We start from the raw sequence: 16,781 nt of genomic DNA on the forward strand, positions 1-16,781 counted from the left end.
ACCGCACATTATGGTCTGCCTCGGCTCAGGATTGAGTTTAGTTTAGTTTAGTGAGTTTGGTTTGCGTGCATCCGCGCGTGTGTGTGTGCGCGCGATTTATAGCCGCTGTGAAGGTTTTTGATTGCAGTTTGTGTATTTTCACCCAGTTGATACGAATCTCATCTGCATGCCATGTGTGGCTCTGTATTGTGTGTGTGTGTGTGTGTGTGTGTGTGTGTGTGTGTGTGTGTGTGTGTGATTGTGTGTGTGTGTGTGTGTGTGTGTGGGGGGGTGCGCGTGTGTGTGTGACACCACTTTATGTCATCCAGCGCAACTCTAGACGACAAACATTCCAGCGTCTGTTTCTGAAGCCCGATCAGGAAGGTCAGGGGTCATATGTTCATTTAGGGTCTCGACCATAAACCTCTTCGCAGGCGCTTGAGGTTTCCTCGTCTTCCTCGCTGAGCAGATGTGCGCTGTGACGTGTGAGCAGATAAGGTTGAGGTTTAGGGAATACGGTCCTGTTCCAAGCCGATAAGATAGAAGAGACTTGTGCTGATCCAATCACGTGTGTGTGTGTTTGTGTGTTTGGGTCGATGTTCAAAGCCAAGGAGCTCTTATGGATTTCTGACGGTCTGAACTCTTCATAGGCTTTTCTTTCTCTGGCTCTCTATCTCCTCAAGCATCTGTGTGTGTGCACATGTGTGTGTGCGTGCTGCGTGTTTCTGCATCACATTTTGTTATTGGTTCCATGCTTGCAGTGAGGTTTCCTGATTTGAAACGGTCGTCATCACAGTCAGCTGCCCCATACCACTGACTTGGCTCTTTCTGTATCTTGCCTATGCCTCACCGCACACACACACACACACACACACACACACACACACACACACACACACATGCATTGACACACTAATTGGTGCTGTCATGGGAAGATCACTCACAACAACTGTCCATGCTCGGTGCAGACAGATGTGGACGCATCCTCCGATCGCTCGTTAACCATTCGTGTCACGTATCCGATGTGATTCTTTCAGGGCTCTGATATCCTGTTGTCTCATCACGGTGAAGCCGATGAACTGTGTGTGTATTCTCTGTGTGTGCGCTCGTGCACGTTGGGGTGCGTTTGCGTGCGTTTGTCCTCCCTGTCCAGATGTGCAGGAACGGACTGTATGTTGTAATGCTTCCTGTTTTGCAAACAGTCTGAGGTCAGCAGAGGGCTGAGAGAGAGAAAGGGGATCTGAGCGTAACGCAGGGTGGCCGTGTCACATCAGGGTTTGATGCAAGGAAGACAAAATAAGAAATAATGAACCAACCTGCACATTGTAGTATATCTTGCACATGCGCTGTTTAATAAGCCGCCGCCACCACCACCTTGAATATTCGTTGAAAAGATATGAGATAAAGATTAACGCCAAAACAATACTCGCAGAGGTTTTACTGGCTTCCTGTTTGTGTGTGTGTGTTAATCATCAGGAATGCTGTAATCATTGACTTTGCGACAGACAAACACCCATTTTGGAAGCCGCCGGCTGTTTGAAGATGTTAACACACTGCTGAAGGCACGGATCTGTTGTGAGGTAGTAGAAACTCAACCACACCCATTTTTAATGCGCGCTGGGTGCTGAAGCCCGAGGACGGTTACACTGACACTAACATATGTGCACACACACGTGGCTGCGACAGGGACAAATGAACTCCGGAGGGAAGGAAGGAAAGAATAGAAACGGGAGCCGTTACTCAACGCTTCCTTCATTTTCCGGTGAGATGATGCTCTCGCTGGCGAGGACACACACTCCTGTGTGGACAGATGTTGGACATGCCCTAATGTACTGCGCAGAAGCACACAGTCGCACACACACATGCTACAAGGACAGAGCCATTAGTGTATCTTTGGGGAGTTTGTTTGTTTCTAATGGAGAGTAGAGTAACCCAGGAGAGCAAAACAAGTGGACTGTCTGTCGTCTGTCTGTCTCTGGTTCAGCCTGTCTGTCAAACACATCAGGCTGCGTTGCTTATTGTTTCCTCTTCTCTACTAGAATGTCTTAGAGATTTTATGACATACCTATTTCCATAACAGATCCTCATATGGATGTGTTTTGTCCGCCATAAAGGTACAAAGCAGAAACAGAGGTCGAGATTTGTTTTAAGCCACCCAGCAGCGAATAGGAAGCGAGCGCGGCAGTGATGTCATAAACATGAAGTGCTGGAGTGAGATGCGATTTTTCCTCACAGAGTTTGTCTTCCCCTAACCCTAACCCCCTGAATGATGCCAAAAGAGGATACAAAACGATCAAACACATTCAGAATCCAGAGGGTGGACAATTCCTCGCTCGCTCTCAAACTGCAGTCATCGGCATTCCGCAGGTCAAAGTTCAGGCTGATTGAACAAGGTGAGATTAATTCACAAGCGTGTCGTTCGCGCCGCTTTCACTGAGATGAATGGAGGGCAGAGTCTGGTGCGACGGGAGTGTGAGGGGTGAAAATGCTTGGAGGATATAGCACACTGAGGAACAGTAGAAGCAGCGTAATGCTCTGTCCCTGCAGGAAGCTTGTGTACGTTCTGCGGTACAATCCTAGACGACTCATTTGTCTCAGTGTAGATTCATGGCCATCGTTCTGCTCCACCCGAAGCTCTGTCCGTGATTTAGCGTCTGGTGGATTCAAAGAGAAGCTACTCCACGTCGCCGCTAATGCAAAGGCCAGCAGTTCTACTTTATGGGGCTTGTGACGTGACCACACACAGCAGGCACGCACATACATGCTCACACACACATAAGGAGAGAGAGAGAGAGAGGCTATGCTGGTCTTTCTTAACCGTGGTGTGTTTGTTCCGTCGTGCCAGCTGTGCTCTTGTTGTGGTGTCGCAGGCAGGACGATGACCGCCAAACTAAAACGTCCTCTCGCTTTTTTCCTTCACCGCCTCTGACTTTCCATTTCTTTGCAAGCAAGCCGTCTTTTGAAGTCAGCCTTTGTGTCTGCTTGGTTCTCCGTCCTGGCTAAGAGCAGACCTGCATTAGCATGCAGTGTCTGTCTCATTTAAAGGGCTTGAGTGGACCATTATGAAAGAGGCTCCTTAGCTGGTTTCACAGCCTCGTCAGAGCTGGAACACGTGTGTTGGTGTGAGTGTGTGGAGAAGAGGCAGGTGGAGACGCTCTCCCAGCATACAAGGCGCATACGTATACACACACGCCAACTCATGTACGTATGCACTCTATTTAAAGCAGATCAGCGTGATTCATCGGCGCCCCTGGGGAGCTGCCGGAGCTGACAGGGATATTTGCATCCGTAATTTCTCTCAATCCCCAACCTCTCCCCCCCCAACCCTCTCCATGCCAGCTGGGACCACCAGAGCCAGGTCAGAGGCGGTGCAGGAAAGAGTTTTACACACACTCGTACACAAAGGCTCATGCGTAATCATGCAGACCGTATCGAATCAATTTGACGCCGGTGTTAAACAAAGCTCCCGTTTAGGGTAATTAAAATCGGCCAATTAAAAGCGTGCATTTGTTTGTGTGTGTGTGTGTGTGTGTGTGTGTGTGTGTGTGTGTGTGTGTGTGTTTGTATCTGTTTGCATGTTTGAGGGTTCCTTTGTTCCTGCAAGATTGCCAGAATTCAAAAGCTGAAACGTGGCTCTTAACAAATCTTCACACAAAAGACAGTGACTGTTTTTGTTTATATTGTTTGTGTGTGTGTGTGTGTGTGTGTGTGTGTGTGTGTGTGTGTGTGTGTGTGTGTGTGTGTGTGTGTGTGTGTGTGTGTGTGTGTGTGTGTGTGTGTGTGTGTGTGTGTGTGTGTGTGTGTGTGTGTGTTTTGTGTGTATGTGTGTGAGAGACAGAAGGTTGGAATCAAATGACTTCATCATCTCTCTGCTGAGCTGCCTGTCCCCAGAGGTGACTAATCAATTGTATACGTGGATTTTCCCTTCAGAAGAAATCAATCCATCTTTATAAATCTGGCCGGGTCTAAGTGTTTCTGTGTGTGTGTGTGTGTGTGTGTGTGTGTGTGTGTGTGTGTGCGTGTGTGTGTGTGTGTGTGTGTGTGTGTGTGTGTGTGTGTGTGTGTGTGTGTGTCTGTGTGTGTGTGTGTGCGCGTGTGTGTACCCACTTACTTACCCTGCGTTTAGTCTGCAGCTGTTGTTGAGATTGACACCTCTGACAGGTCAGGATTTGGCCTCTCCGCTCATTACAATGATTTCTCCCCCTTCACCTCCTCACTAGCCAGCTGGACTGATTCATGGGGGTGGGGTGGGGGGAGGCATGGGTGCAGTGGGGGGTATGGGTGGTGAGAGCGGGCCAGCTAACCCTCTGCCAGCATTTTCAGGGTCATTTACTTCCCTCTCTCTCTCTCTCTCTCTCTCTCTCTCTCTCTCTCTCTCTCTCTCTCTCTGCAGGCCCAGACATGACTCAGTGTATCGCAGGCTTTTGCCACTGTTAATAGCAAAGGAATCGATGTCAGACTAGAAATTAGTGAAATAAAATAACACATTACACAGCGCAAACCTTCTACAGACGCAAATCATCGTCTTTACTTTGATCTGAGACATATCTGGTTGCTTTTTCTCGCTTCTTGTTGCATTCCCTGCCGCTTAACAGAAACGCATTCTGAGCTGTCGTCGCTGTTTACATGCCGATCAGTGGTGACCGCTCAGTATCAGTGCCGAACAGAGCTTTTCGACACGTCGGTCCTTAACATCTGGGGCGAACGATGAACGATCGCTTCAACAATCTGGCTCTTTTGTTGGAGAAATTAACATAATGTGCGGAAAACCCCAAAATAAAGAGTGAGTTGTATACCACAGTGACGCCTCTTTGTTTGTGGCAGATCCCCACACGTGATGCGTTTGGTTGCTTTGTACATTTCCCCTGTTTGTCTCGGCCTCGGCCTGTCCCGTGGTTGCAGTAAATCTCTAGCTGGGGTCATTTGGGAGTCAGCTGGTCAGCTCCAACTCGACCCTCAAGGACGGGAACACACTGCCCTGTAGTTTACTTACTGTTATTCCTCTACTATCACATTACACAGATGAAAGAGTGAGGGGAGAAGGAGGTTAGAGGTCATGTGAGGGCAGGTTAGCTTGTAGCTTTGTCTTGGGTTTTAGTGTTGTGATGGTGCAGAATAAGGAGCAGAACCCGTTGAGATCTGAATCTTCCAGACAGACTCAGACATTCTCAGGATCTCTGTGTGTGTGTGAGACGTTTTGGTGTTGTGTTATCTTTCCCTCTTTTGAGACTTTTTGGGGCTTATTGTTTCTCAGCCCATTCTGTCCTCCAAACCCCCTGCGGAGTTGTCTGAAGACACACACACGCACACAGGCATTTGAAACAGCAGTCTGGCTGGATGATCCTGCATGTATCTACAGTTCAATCTGAGCAGCGTTGAGACGAAGAGCAGTATGTCCTCCGACGGTTGTTTTAGTGAGGGCAAGTGTCCGACTGAATGACCGCCTGACCGCCTATCCGATTGACTGACTGACTGACTGACTGATACTTATGATACTCACTGCCTGAGCAGTACTGAGAGCGGGAGACCTTTGTGGTCTTGAAGGTCTCCTCTATTGTTTTGTCTGTCTGACTGGCTGTCTGCGTCATATTTAATTCATTTTGCACTGCTGCCATCTGGAAAAACAACAGCGCATTGGGAACTTATCCACAGACCATCATATCGCCTGGTCCTCCCATACAGACATTTGTTCTGCTTCAGGCTTTGTTTGGATGATTAGGTGTAATCCCAGCTTTTGGACATTGGGCACAAAGCTGAACATTATATGATTACCCAGTCTGACTGAGCCTGAGAGTGGGAAGGCCTGAAGAATGTTTAAATGGTATATATGAATGAAGAAGCATAAAGGTCCTAAAATTAGGAAAGAAATGGAAGCAAAATCCTGAAACAATAAAGCCTGAAGACCTGGAATATGTCTGAATGGTTTTTGTACCTGAAAGAATGAAGAAGTTAGAAGCTGCCGTTTGTTTATAAACAGGTGCATCCAAATAAGCAGAGACACAGAGCTGAGTCAGTATGAAGGCAGAAGATGTCTGCATACCACATGTGGAACAACTGGCTCTCTCACAAAATTCCTGTCTGAAAACTGAATCCTGAAGTATTTTAACTATTTTAAACTCCCGATATCTAAATGTCAGCTGAAAAATGGGAAAGGATATGAAAGATATGAAGTCAAAGCATTGTCCATTTTGACATTTTGTCTCTCAAAAATGCCTCATCTGTCTCTCTCTCTCTTTTTGTGCACTTGCAGACCCAGAGTCCCAGAGGAAGAGGACGGTCCAAAATGTTCTGGACCTTCGGCAGAACCTTGAGGAAACCATGACCAGTCTGAGAGGGGTGCAGCTCAGCCACAGGTCAGCGACACACACACACACACACACACACACACACACACACACACACACACACACACACACACACACACACACACACACACACACACACACACAAACAAAGCTAGACACACAAAAGAAACGAAAAGAAAAGCAGAGAAGCGAAGCGAAAAAAGCAAAGCAAACAGCCCATGAATAGTCAGGGAGGATAGCAGTTGAGATGGATGGATTCTTATTGACAGTGCTAACAGTGTGTGATGGTGCGGTGGGAAAGTGCCTGTGGGCTCTGAGATCAATATCAGGATTCCTGATAGACCAGCGGCTGTTATCTTGTTGTTTTCATCCGGCTCTCGCTCTGCGTCGGTTAATACAGAACTGCAGCAGGATTAGCTCAAAGCTGACTTCAAAGCCAGCGCGTCCTATGCAAACTCACGACTCATATTGGCACACAGCGATCATTAGGTTGTATGTGTGTGTGTGTGTGTGTGTGTCATCCACTCACTCACCCTCTCCATCCCTCTGCTTCCTTTCATTGACTGCTGGCGTTGGCCGTGTCCTCGCCTCAGCTTTTGTCCTTGAGAGTTTCCCTTCCGTCTGCCTGTCTGTCCGCCCGTCTCCCTCCGTGCTTGCTCTCCCTGTCCCTCAACAGGAGCTCTTAGGTGGGAGAGTAAAGCAGCAGATGGTTCCCTGCTGGAATACGCTTCCTTTGCAGTAGTAACGCTGAATTGCTCCCCGCTGACTCCCGAAGATATTTGCCACTTTGAGGCCTACGGTCTGTCTGTGGACGTTCCTGTACGAACATGACGTCATATTTCCTGTGAAAAAAATTGGAATTTCGAGTGGGAGATTTGCATGAGTCAAACAAAAGCAAACTGTTATGTCTACACATATTTTCCCAGACATATACAGTAACAATAACCAGCAGAAGGTTAGCAGTAGCCTCAGCCTTCTTTACACTTCTTTCTTGCCTGTTTCATGTCAGCAGTTAAGCGTTTTAATGTGGAAATGTCTCTATTGGTGGTTTTTGTACAGATGATTCTCTATTTCAAAGACAAGATTCATTTTTAAAGCATGAAGCAAATGCAAATGCTGTCACAGTTTGAAAGCCAGCCACTTTTAAGACCTTAATACTCATCAATGCCAGCCCGGGTGCTAAGCGGCAATGTGCTATGCCGCTTTAATACGCACAATGTGTGATATCGTGACCGAGGCTCATATTTGTAGACTCACGTAAATAGGCGCAAGCACAAACTGACAAACACACACGCAGGGAACAGAAGGGATAAAAGCACATTTGCTGACAGCTAAATAACATGAAAGCACACACGCATGCATACTTCAAATTTGTACAGGCACACGGCATACATACACACACACCTGGAATGCAACTAATCCCTGTCAGATGAAGGCGCGCTCTGTCTTTATACACTGAGGAAAGAGGATGCAGGGTAGCGTTAGAAGAAGATAGAGCTCCTCTGAGGAAATAAGGAATTGAAAGATTCTGACTTCCTGTCTGTTAAAAGTGTGATTGAGTATTTGAGGCCTTTATTGCTGAGAGAATCTTTTATTATTGCCACATAAGAAAACTTGAACCTTGTCCTCTTTTTCTTTACGTAGCTGTGTGGAGGCGGGCATGTGCTATGACAGCGATGAAGCCGCGGCGTTCTCCATTTCCAGTCTGTCGAATCGCTCTTCTCCGCTGTCATGGCGGCACGGTCAAGCCAGCCCCCGCCTGCAGGCTGGCGACGCCCCGTCCACAGGTAACACCCAATCAGACGGCCTCCTCCGAATCAGCCACACCTCTCGCGCCCACCTCATCGAAGACATCGAAGATCCGTCTCTCTTGAAGGGAGATTACCTTAGTGATAGCGACCTTGGTGGGAAAAGCCCAAATGAGGATGACGAAGAGGAGGAAGATGATGATGATGATATTGATGATCTGGGCAATGGGTAAGTTGAGCTCTCTTTCATGTTAATATCAGGTGTCTTCGCGTCTGCCTCATTCACCTTAATAGCATTTAAATGATTTTGGCACGACTTGTGAGGTAAATCCTGCCACCTGCCAACTGTTACAGCCCTGCAGCCGTGCCAGGCCAACACTTACTGGTTTACCGTCATAACAAAGCCTCCATAGGCCCCTCTGCAACTCCTCTCAGAGTCTGCCTCCACACCGGCAGCTGTGCCTTTGGCTCTGCCGTAGCCAGAAAACAGCCCTTTGGCAGAGGCTGGGAATGATGTCACCCTCACTGAGCCCCCTCAAAGAGATCACGGCGTCATATTCAGCTGTGAGCAAAGCTGGCAGTTGTGGTTGTGAGGGGGACCCCTTGCAGCGTTGGCTCACCAGACTCTCTGCCCCAGCTAGGATGCAGGTGCTGTTGGAACCCTGGCTCATTCTGCCTCTGTTAGATTTAGTTTCATGTTGAACGAGTCATGGATCAGGTTACTTGGATCTCTGTTCTGGTTCTCTTGGATTGGATTTTTTCGTTGAGATCGCCTCAGAATACTGGACCCAACTGATTCTGGCTTAGATCTATGTGCATTTTCTAGTGCACATTTAAGAGCTGGTTGTTACCCAGGTGGTGTACGACTTCTTATAATGTATCACCTACATGATCATGCAGCGGTGGAAGAAGTACTCAAATCCTGTACTCAAGTAGAATAGAAAATTATAATAATCCCAAATTCTCCTCTTTTCATTAAATTCTTCCACCAGAACCGAAAATAACTTACTAACTAAACACAAACACAAAAAGAGTATTTCTCAAGAACATACTGTATACTTCTCACCTCTGTGAGTGAGTGTGTTCCTTACATATTCTCAGGTGTCATCTCTTACATCACACACACACACACACACTGTGACCTCTGCTCTTGTGTCTGTGGCAGCAAAGAGTACAAGAGCATACAGGGTTGTTGTTGTTGTTGTGTGTCGTCGCTAACCTTAATTTGTTTGTCCTACATAATGGACTAACCTAGAATCATTGCAGTCATGTCAGCGTTCATGGGAGTGTGTGTTTGTTGTTGTTGACCCAGAAATATTGAGAGGGAGATTTTTCTAAATCTGTTGTTTGTCTTTGGCAATTGAGTGATTAGGCAGGAGGACACAGTGTGTGAGTGTGCTGGGAGCCGTCACTGCTTATTGAGCTCCCTGAGTCTCAGTCAGCTCACTGCCTTGTGACTCTGTGAAGTAACGACAGGAATGACAGAGGTTTCCCATCAATCTGCAGATAGAGGAGGTTGTGTTCTGTGGTCTCAGTGTGTTGTGGAGAGTATGACACACCTATTTCAGCTTAGCATAACCTTACACTGACTTACCTTGAGCACACTGAGTAAAAAACACATTATCCCATCTTAAATTTAGGATTGTGTGTGTGTCTGTGTCTTCTGTGTCCTCTTGTGGCCCCAGAGCTTGTCCAAAAAAACACCTCTGGCCATAGTCTTAACATCTCCACGGTGACCACAAAAATGCAGCCCCGGTCACAAGGAAATCAATGGCAACACAGTCCAGGTCCCCTTAGTGCTGCTGTGTGGCCTCCAACTTGTGGTTCACTAAGTTTAAGTGTGTCCCCTTTGCAAGGAAAGACAAACAACACAACAGACTCACAGGCTTGAAGACAGATAAAGAGAAACAAGGAAGCTGTCATCCATTTTTTCTGCTTCAGATCAAATCTTGATTGAATGAATTACGATACAATAGTAAATAGAGATATGATCAGACTATCAAAGCTGCGCCCAGCCTGGCCTTTACACAGAGGGCGGACACGGGCGCAACCTAATCCACTATGATTCAGTTTGACAGCATCTTATTGAATCTGAATGCTTTCAGATCTGTTCTTTGGGTTGTTGTACTCGATGCAGTAACATAATACCTTTCAACATTATATTGATATTAATGGAGCAAAGGAACAGAAGTTAGATGTTTGTAATTAGCTGTACATAGCTGTGTTTTGGACTTTTTATGTTTATCTAATGACTACCTGAACATGTTATATACATTGCTCTTTGTTAATCGCCAACAAAGAGGAAAAGAACACAAAAAAGGAGGAGATAAACAATTTAATGATACATTTATGACACTATGACAGCTTTATGGATCTGTTTAGTTGTAAAAACTTGGAGAAAAGAACCAAACAGACTGAAGGAAACAGCTGAGCCACAGTGGGCCAAGAACAGATCGCATATCTTAAAGAATAGATCGAGACATATATCATGTTTTCAATGTGATGAGTGTTTGTTTATGGTCTTCTTGTGATATTGGACACCATTATGTTGTAATGTGTGTTGTAATGTTTTCCTTCACTGCCACCTGGAGCCCCAACGTGAACGTGTCTGCTTTACATTTACTGTAATGTGTGTGTCGACCACTAGAGGTCACTGTAATGCTGCTCTTTCCCCTCCTCTCCCTCATAAGTCCCAGGTCTCATCATTTATTGCACATCGTCATCCATTATACATCCAGTCACTCTGCAGGTCACACAGGGGTCACAATACACTGCTACACCTCACCCCCATCATATATAATACATAGGAGTTCCCTACATTTATTATGTATCACATACACACACACACGTTCTTTGTTTGGGTTGTGCAGTCTCCATCTCTTTGTTGTGTTAAACAGCGCGAGAATAGTTTCCCTAAAACATTTGTTGGGTCATAAACTAAATAAAGGAGCTGGCTTTGCCTCACCGTGACTCACCTCAGTCATAAAAAAGCGTGAGTCACATTCATCTGTAAAGCTTACGTTTACGGTGACTGGACCACCACAACCTGTCTGACACACACGGACCCCATACTTACACACAAACACTCAGGACCCCTTGTGACAGAGATCCGTTTCCTGTGCTTCCCTTGTCGGGGCCTCTGCTTGTCTGATGTGTCCCACCTACATCTGGAACCAAACCTCCTTCCAGTAACCCCCTCGCACACTCTCTCTCTCTCTCACACACACATACACACACACACACACGTCATTCTCACCAGGAAACACCAGGATGGGGACCATGAGGAGGTCATTCCCTTGTGTAGGCTCATGTGTGAGCACATGCGTGTAGTTAAAACAGTGCTGAGGTGTGGCCCAGTATAGGTTGTTGATTTACACCTTGAGAACTTTTAAGGGTTATGTTAAATTGGGACATTAAATACGCTATAAACCTCTGGTTGAGACCAATGGGTACAATGTTTTCCACATACGAGTCGACAAATGTTATAGCTTTGTCATTAACCTTTTCCTCTTGAGAACATGAGCGCTGTTTTCCATCATTCAGCGCTTGAAAGTGCTGAATGTGTGTTATATGTGTTGTATAGCTTTGGTCTGTATTGGTTTCAGTGTGTCACTTAGGCTACACAGCCAGTATTGATTGTTTTTATCTTTGTTGTGGTGCTGGTAATTGGCTGTGCGTGTATATACACACACGTCGATGGCTGGATGAGTGTTGTGCCTTGTTTTCTGCACTGCTGGTCGCAGACGCTTTTGTTTCCGGATGGAAGAGCTCCAATTCTCGACAGCAATTGCATTGTTTCCATGGTTATGCTCCGAGACGATCCGGTTCATGACACTAACCGGGTTGAATTATGGAGACATTTGTTTAGAGCACACACACACACACACATAAAGAAACATACAGACACACCAATGCCTTTAACATTTCCGGGGGTGTGCTGGTTGATTTAGCAGCGTCTGGTTTCCAGTTAAGCAGAACTGAGCTGTATAAATGTAGCACAGTACAGGGAACTGAAACAAAAAGAGGAAGGTTTAATACAGAAGTTCACCAATGGTACGTGCAATTAGATGTTTGTTGTTGTTCAAACCCAGCAGTCTTTATCTGATGCTGTTTGACCACATTGATGGTTCATCTGTTCTAATGAGGTGTAACTCAATAGCCCTTGTCGTTGCTTCTCTATCTTAATCCTTATCTACAGGCGGGACAGGGCAGTAAAGGTTAGTCTGTGAAGGACACACGCCTGCGGGTGCTCTGGGTATAGACTGCAGTGTTACTCCTTGAGGCCAAGCCCAGTCCTGTTGCTCTCTGACCCCACCTACTGGTCAAAAACTAAACCCATAAACAGGCCAGAACGCTGCCTCGTGTGTGATTAATGAAATCCCCTCTCTACATCTGGATCTGATCGCATGACATTACAGGTGATCGCTCCCCTCCCTCACTTTCTCTTTGACCTCAGTGGACACACCCAGGGTTTCCCTTCTGCTAAGAGCCAGATCTTTACGCCATGACTCATACCACGGTCCAGTTACAGACCCCCTCCCCAAAACAAAACGTCACGCCTCTCTCTCTCTCTCTCTCTCTCTCTCTCTCTCTCTCTCTCTCTCTCTCTCTCTCTCTCTCTCTCTCTCTCTCTCTCTCTCTCTCTCTCTCTCTCTCTCTCTCTCTCTCTGATCGCATGAAAGGTTGATGAGAGGCAGACTGTGCTGTTGTTCTTGTCGTCCCCTACCTGCTCCTCTCCGGGGCCTCTCTCTGTCTCGTGCGCGGCGCTCTTTTGCTTCTGTCTGCTCACTGCGGCGTGTAATCAATTACTTTCCCTGTCATTACAGAGAAGTTTGATGGAATTGTGGTGTGTATTCTTTTGTTCCCCCACTTGTGCGGTGGAGGGGGGGGAAACTAGAGAGATACACACACACATGTGACGCACGCAGCCTTTCTTAATTAATCCCGAGCAAAGATTGCTTTAGTGTCATCTCACTCTGTCATCGTGTTTCAGGGGCCTTTCTGTTTGCCTGTCAGGGTTGACAAAGCATGAACGCATACCATTCATTCCCAGACCGCACTTATGTTACACTTTAATTACATTCAATACATTACAAGTAACTAGAGGTGTACTTTAATGCCTTGGTGATTGTCCTTGATGATGATGTAATGGGCTCCCAGTATAGAAGTAGAGCTCTGCTGACAGACAATAATGACATTAATCTGTCTGTGTGCTAATGTGGCACAAACACACACACACACACACACACACACACACACACACACACACACACACACGCATTCATACACACAGACACATTAAAAGCTTTAACACAGAGTAACATATGGGGCATCTGTGGGATTTGCAGCCCTGGAGACCCCCCGAAGCCTCTCTTTTATTTGGGAGAACAATGTTGTAATGTCTCTTATTGTGCCTTGTTGGACCCACATGGTTCCATTGTTATTGCGTTGATATAATCACACCGCATCGCTTACTCTTAAAACCAACATACCAAGCACAAATAGTGACAGAGATCTTCTCGGAGATGACAATTAATCTCCGGCGACTTCCAGTGTTGTTTCAGAAAATATTTGCTGTACTTCTTTTCTTCGCTCTCTCTCTTTTCTGTCCGTCCCCGCATGCTCTATTGCACACATGCGCCGGTGTCCAAGACGACCGTGCTTGACATCTAACTGCTTTTTGGTATATTTAGTTTGAGTGTGAGCCCATTTCCTTATTGTGAAACGCACTGATGTTGAGCAACAAACACATGTTCTGGACTGGAGCTTGGGAACTGAAGTTTCATCCCTGGAATATGTTTTCCCACACTTTAGGAGGAAAGAAAAGTTGGCAAAGTGCAGTATATGATTATAAGAAAAATAATGTTGTGTTTATAGATCACAAAATTGCACTATGCTCTAAAATAAACAAAAATCGACAGAGTTGACAGCTGCCATTGAATCTCTCGCTGCCGCCTCCAACATGCATCTCTCTAATATTACTCCTTCCTTCTCAAGTACCATGTCATTCCACTTCCTCTCTCCCCACCAAACCCCAAAACCATTGTCATGGCTGCCCATTGCCTAGACGTCCCCCCTGCTGAGTCGCTCTAAATCTCTGTGGAGACGCTACGGCATAATCCCTGCTAATCCCTGGCTTCCTCTCATGGCAGGGTTGGATAGAATAAGAAACCTCAGGGACTTGGTCAGCATTCTGCATGGACAATGCGGTGTGGGTAGGATTGGTATGGTGGCCGTAATGGCTGCATGCGCGCGCGTGTGTGTGTGTGTGTGCAGGCTGGTTCGTGCTCGTGCGGGACCCCCACATAGTTCAGAGGGATGGGTTACCATGTCAACAATATGAGCGGGGCAAGGGAAACAAATGGAGTGTGTGAGTGTGTGTGAGCCCTCTCAGCCTCTTAATTTACAGAGGTCAAAGTGTCGCGGCTTTTGCCCGATGACCAATTTCCCTCCCCATTTCCTTTAAGGAAAGAGGCGGATCAGGTTCTTCCTGCAGATGAGTTTGTCTTTATTTTATTTTCTTACGATTGAATCTCAGCCGACCCACAGAATAGATGAAAAGGGAAAGGGACTGGAGTGTAACAGGTAGTGGTGAACACGATACTAGATCAACAAACGTCAAGACTGACATCATTCAGTCAACAAACCTTAGCTATGGATCCTTATAGAGAGGCTTCTGATTGGACTACAACAGAGAATGAGGGAGAAACAAAGCAAGATGCGGCTCTGTTAAGTCCCTGTTATGAGGAGAGGAGTTGGAGGAAATGACCAGGTACATTCCCTTGAAGATAGGTTCCCACAGAGGATAGAAGACCCCCACCCCCGACCCACACACACACACACACACACACACATACACTCCCACTAACCTCGCCCTCACTCACTCTGTCATACCCTCCCACTCCATCTATACAGCCTTTTTAAAGTGCATGCTTAGCTCCTCAACAGGGGGTAAATGAAACTGCACGGTAAAGGACAAGCTTTGGAGATTTTTCAGGAGCTTTGGAGGGAAAATTCCTCAAATCTGGGCTACACACACACACACACGACACGGACGCGGGAATTGAGCCTTGGAAGTTTTAACAGCGGGGTGTGTCGGGGGTTTGTAATGCGCATAAGAATTAAACCGAGATTCCCTCCCATTGACTCCCACGGTGTTATTCTCTGGAGTTGTTTCGACATTAGTCACACACTTTTCTCTCGGCCCTCCCGCCTGGGCTCCCCCTTCCTGTTCTCCTCATTACGCCATCCCTTAATCTCATCCCTTCCCCTGCGTGCACCAATGTTCCCAACATAGAAAATATCTTAATTATTTCCTAAGGAGACGCAGGGCTGAATTGACCGTTTAAAAATGGCGAGTTATATTTGAAGTGGTCGGTGAGCGCGGGGCTGTTTTTACTCGTCCTTTCTTTGGTGTCTTCTTGAAAGGGGGGGAAAGCATCTTTGAAGTCAAGTTGATTCTGAACAGTTCCACTTCATATTGTCCCCAGCAGAATAGACCTTGAGAATAGCATCCTGTCCATGCAAGGTCCTAATTAGATGGTTTTGGTGGTCTGGCCTCAGAGGTTCCCTGAATTACTCATAAGAGCACCTTGCTAGAATGGGACACACACACGCTTTGAAGATCTGTTCAATGCAAAGAGTCCCTAAGCAGCGTTTTGAATGTATCTTTTGTTGTTTGAGCTGGATATCAAGTCTGGCAGAATGAATCGCGTTTACATTCAATCATTCTTTTGAAGTAAATGCACATTCAGCTGTTTTGCTTCCTCTGAAATGCCTGATTTTTCTCCCAAACGTACGAAAATCCCTAAAACATATACAGGAAGATTATGCTGACATAAATTATGGTTTAAATATTGGAAGGGATTTTGTTCCAGCAGAGATTTTAAATGCATTTTTTCAAGGAAACATTCACGTCAGCAATCAGCGTTTTTAAGATTTATTTCTTTTCTTTTTTTCCAAACACTGGTGATGTAATTTTGTAAGAGGAGAAAGTATTTCACCGCTGCAAACTGCTAGGTTGTCCACATGTGTGTGTGGAGGGGTGTGTACAGTCAGGGAGTGAGGGAGGTAAGTGATATAGTGTGAATGTTTTTGATTTAAGAGGCAAAAGGGGGAAAGGTGCCAAGTTTGCCAGCCAAGAGGAAGAAAATCTGAAATTGATAAGGTAACAGAGAAAACTGTGGTAATAGAGGAGGAGGATTCCTGTTTGATCAGTGTGTGGGTGTGTGTGTGTGTGTCTTATGTTTACATATGTGGTCTGGTCCAACATGTGATGCATGTGCAGCTCCTTGTCTGTGTGTGTTCCTGGTCTGATAACCGCGATGAGCTTTCCCAGGTTGCTTGTCTCTTTCATCAGTGGTAGAGTGCCAGGTTCCCAGGGTCACAGGGACGACCCCTGCCTGTATACTGTCATTACACAGTTACATCACCACCTCATTATACTGGAACTACCACACACACACACACACACACACACACACACACACACCTTTGAGACATTGTAAGTTAGTATTGTCTGCTTAGATACTGAAAGAAAAGAGGGATTGCGGTGAAGAAGGAGATACTCTTTGATGAGGCCAAAGAAACAGAGAGAGGGGGAGGCAGATTAGGAGAGAGGGGGCGGGGGGGCAGGGGGCATGTCTGGACATGAGTCAGTGGTCAAAGTAAAGCTGACCAGAGAGAGAGAGAGAGAGAGAGACTGCTGTCCAACTACACTTAACAGCAACTTAGACGGGAGCTGACATAA

The 16,781-nt window shown here is 46.3% G+C and overlaps 1 protein-coding gene across 6 annotated transcripts in view; it reads left to right on the forward strand.

The window, feature by feature from the left end:
* The window catches only part of nav1a (neuron navigator 1a), a 76,912-nt gene that overhangs the window by 27,082 nt on the left and 33,049 nt on the right, over positions 1-16,781 (forward strand). For all 6 annotated transcript variants that reach the window (XM_076166387.1, XM_076166390.1, XM_076166389.1 and 3 more), the window contains 2 exons: positions 6,230-6,332; positions 7,929-8,261. In XM_076166387.1, coding sequence (XP_076022502.1) covers positions 6,230-6,332; positions 7,929-8,261 — 436 coding nt within the window. The remainder of the gene's footprint in view (positions 1-6,229; positions 6,333-7,928; positions 8,262-16,781) is intronic.

The sequence above is a fragment of the Genypterus blacodes genome, unplaced genomic scaffold (genome assembly GCF_046128005.1).
Source record: "Genypterus blacodes isolate CSIRO-AG114 ecotype Tasmania unplaced genomic scaffold, CSIRO-AGI_Gbla_v1 ptg000156l_1, whole genome shotgun sequence".
Classification (NCBI taxonomy): Eukaryota; Metazoa; Chordata; class Actinopteri; order Ophidiiformes; family Ophidiidae; genus Genypterus; species Genypterus blacodes.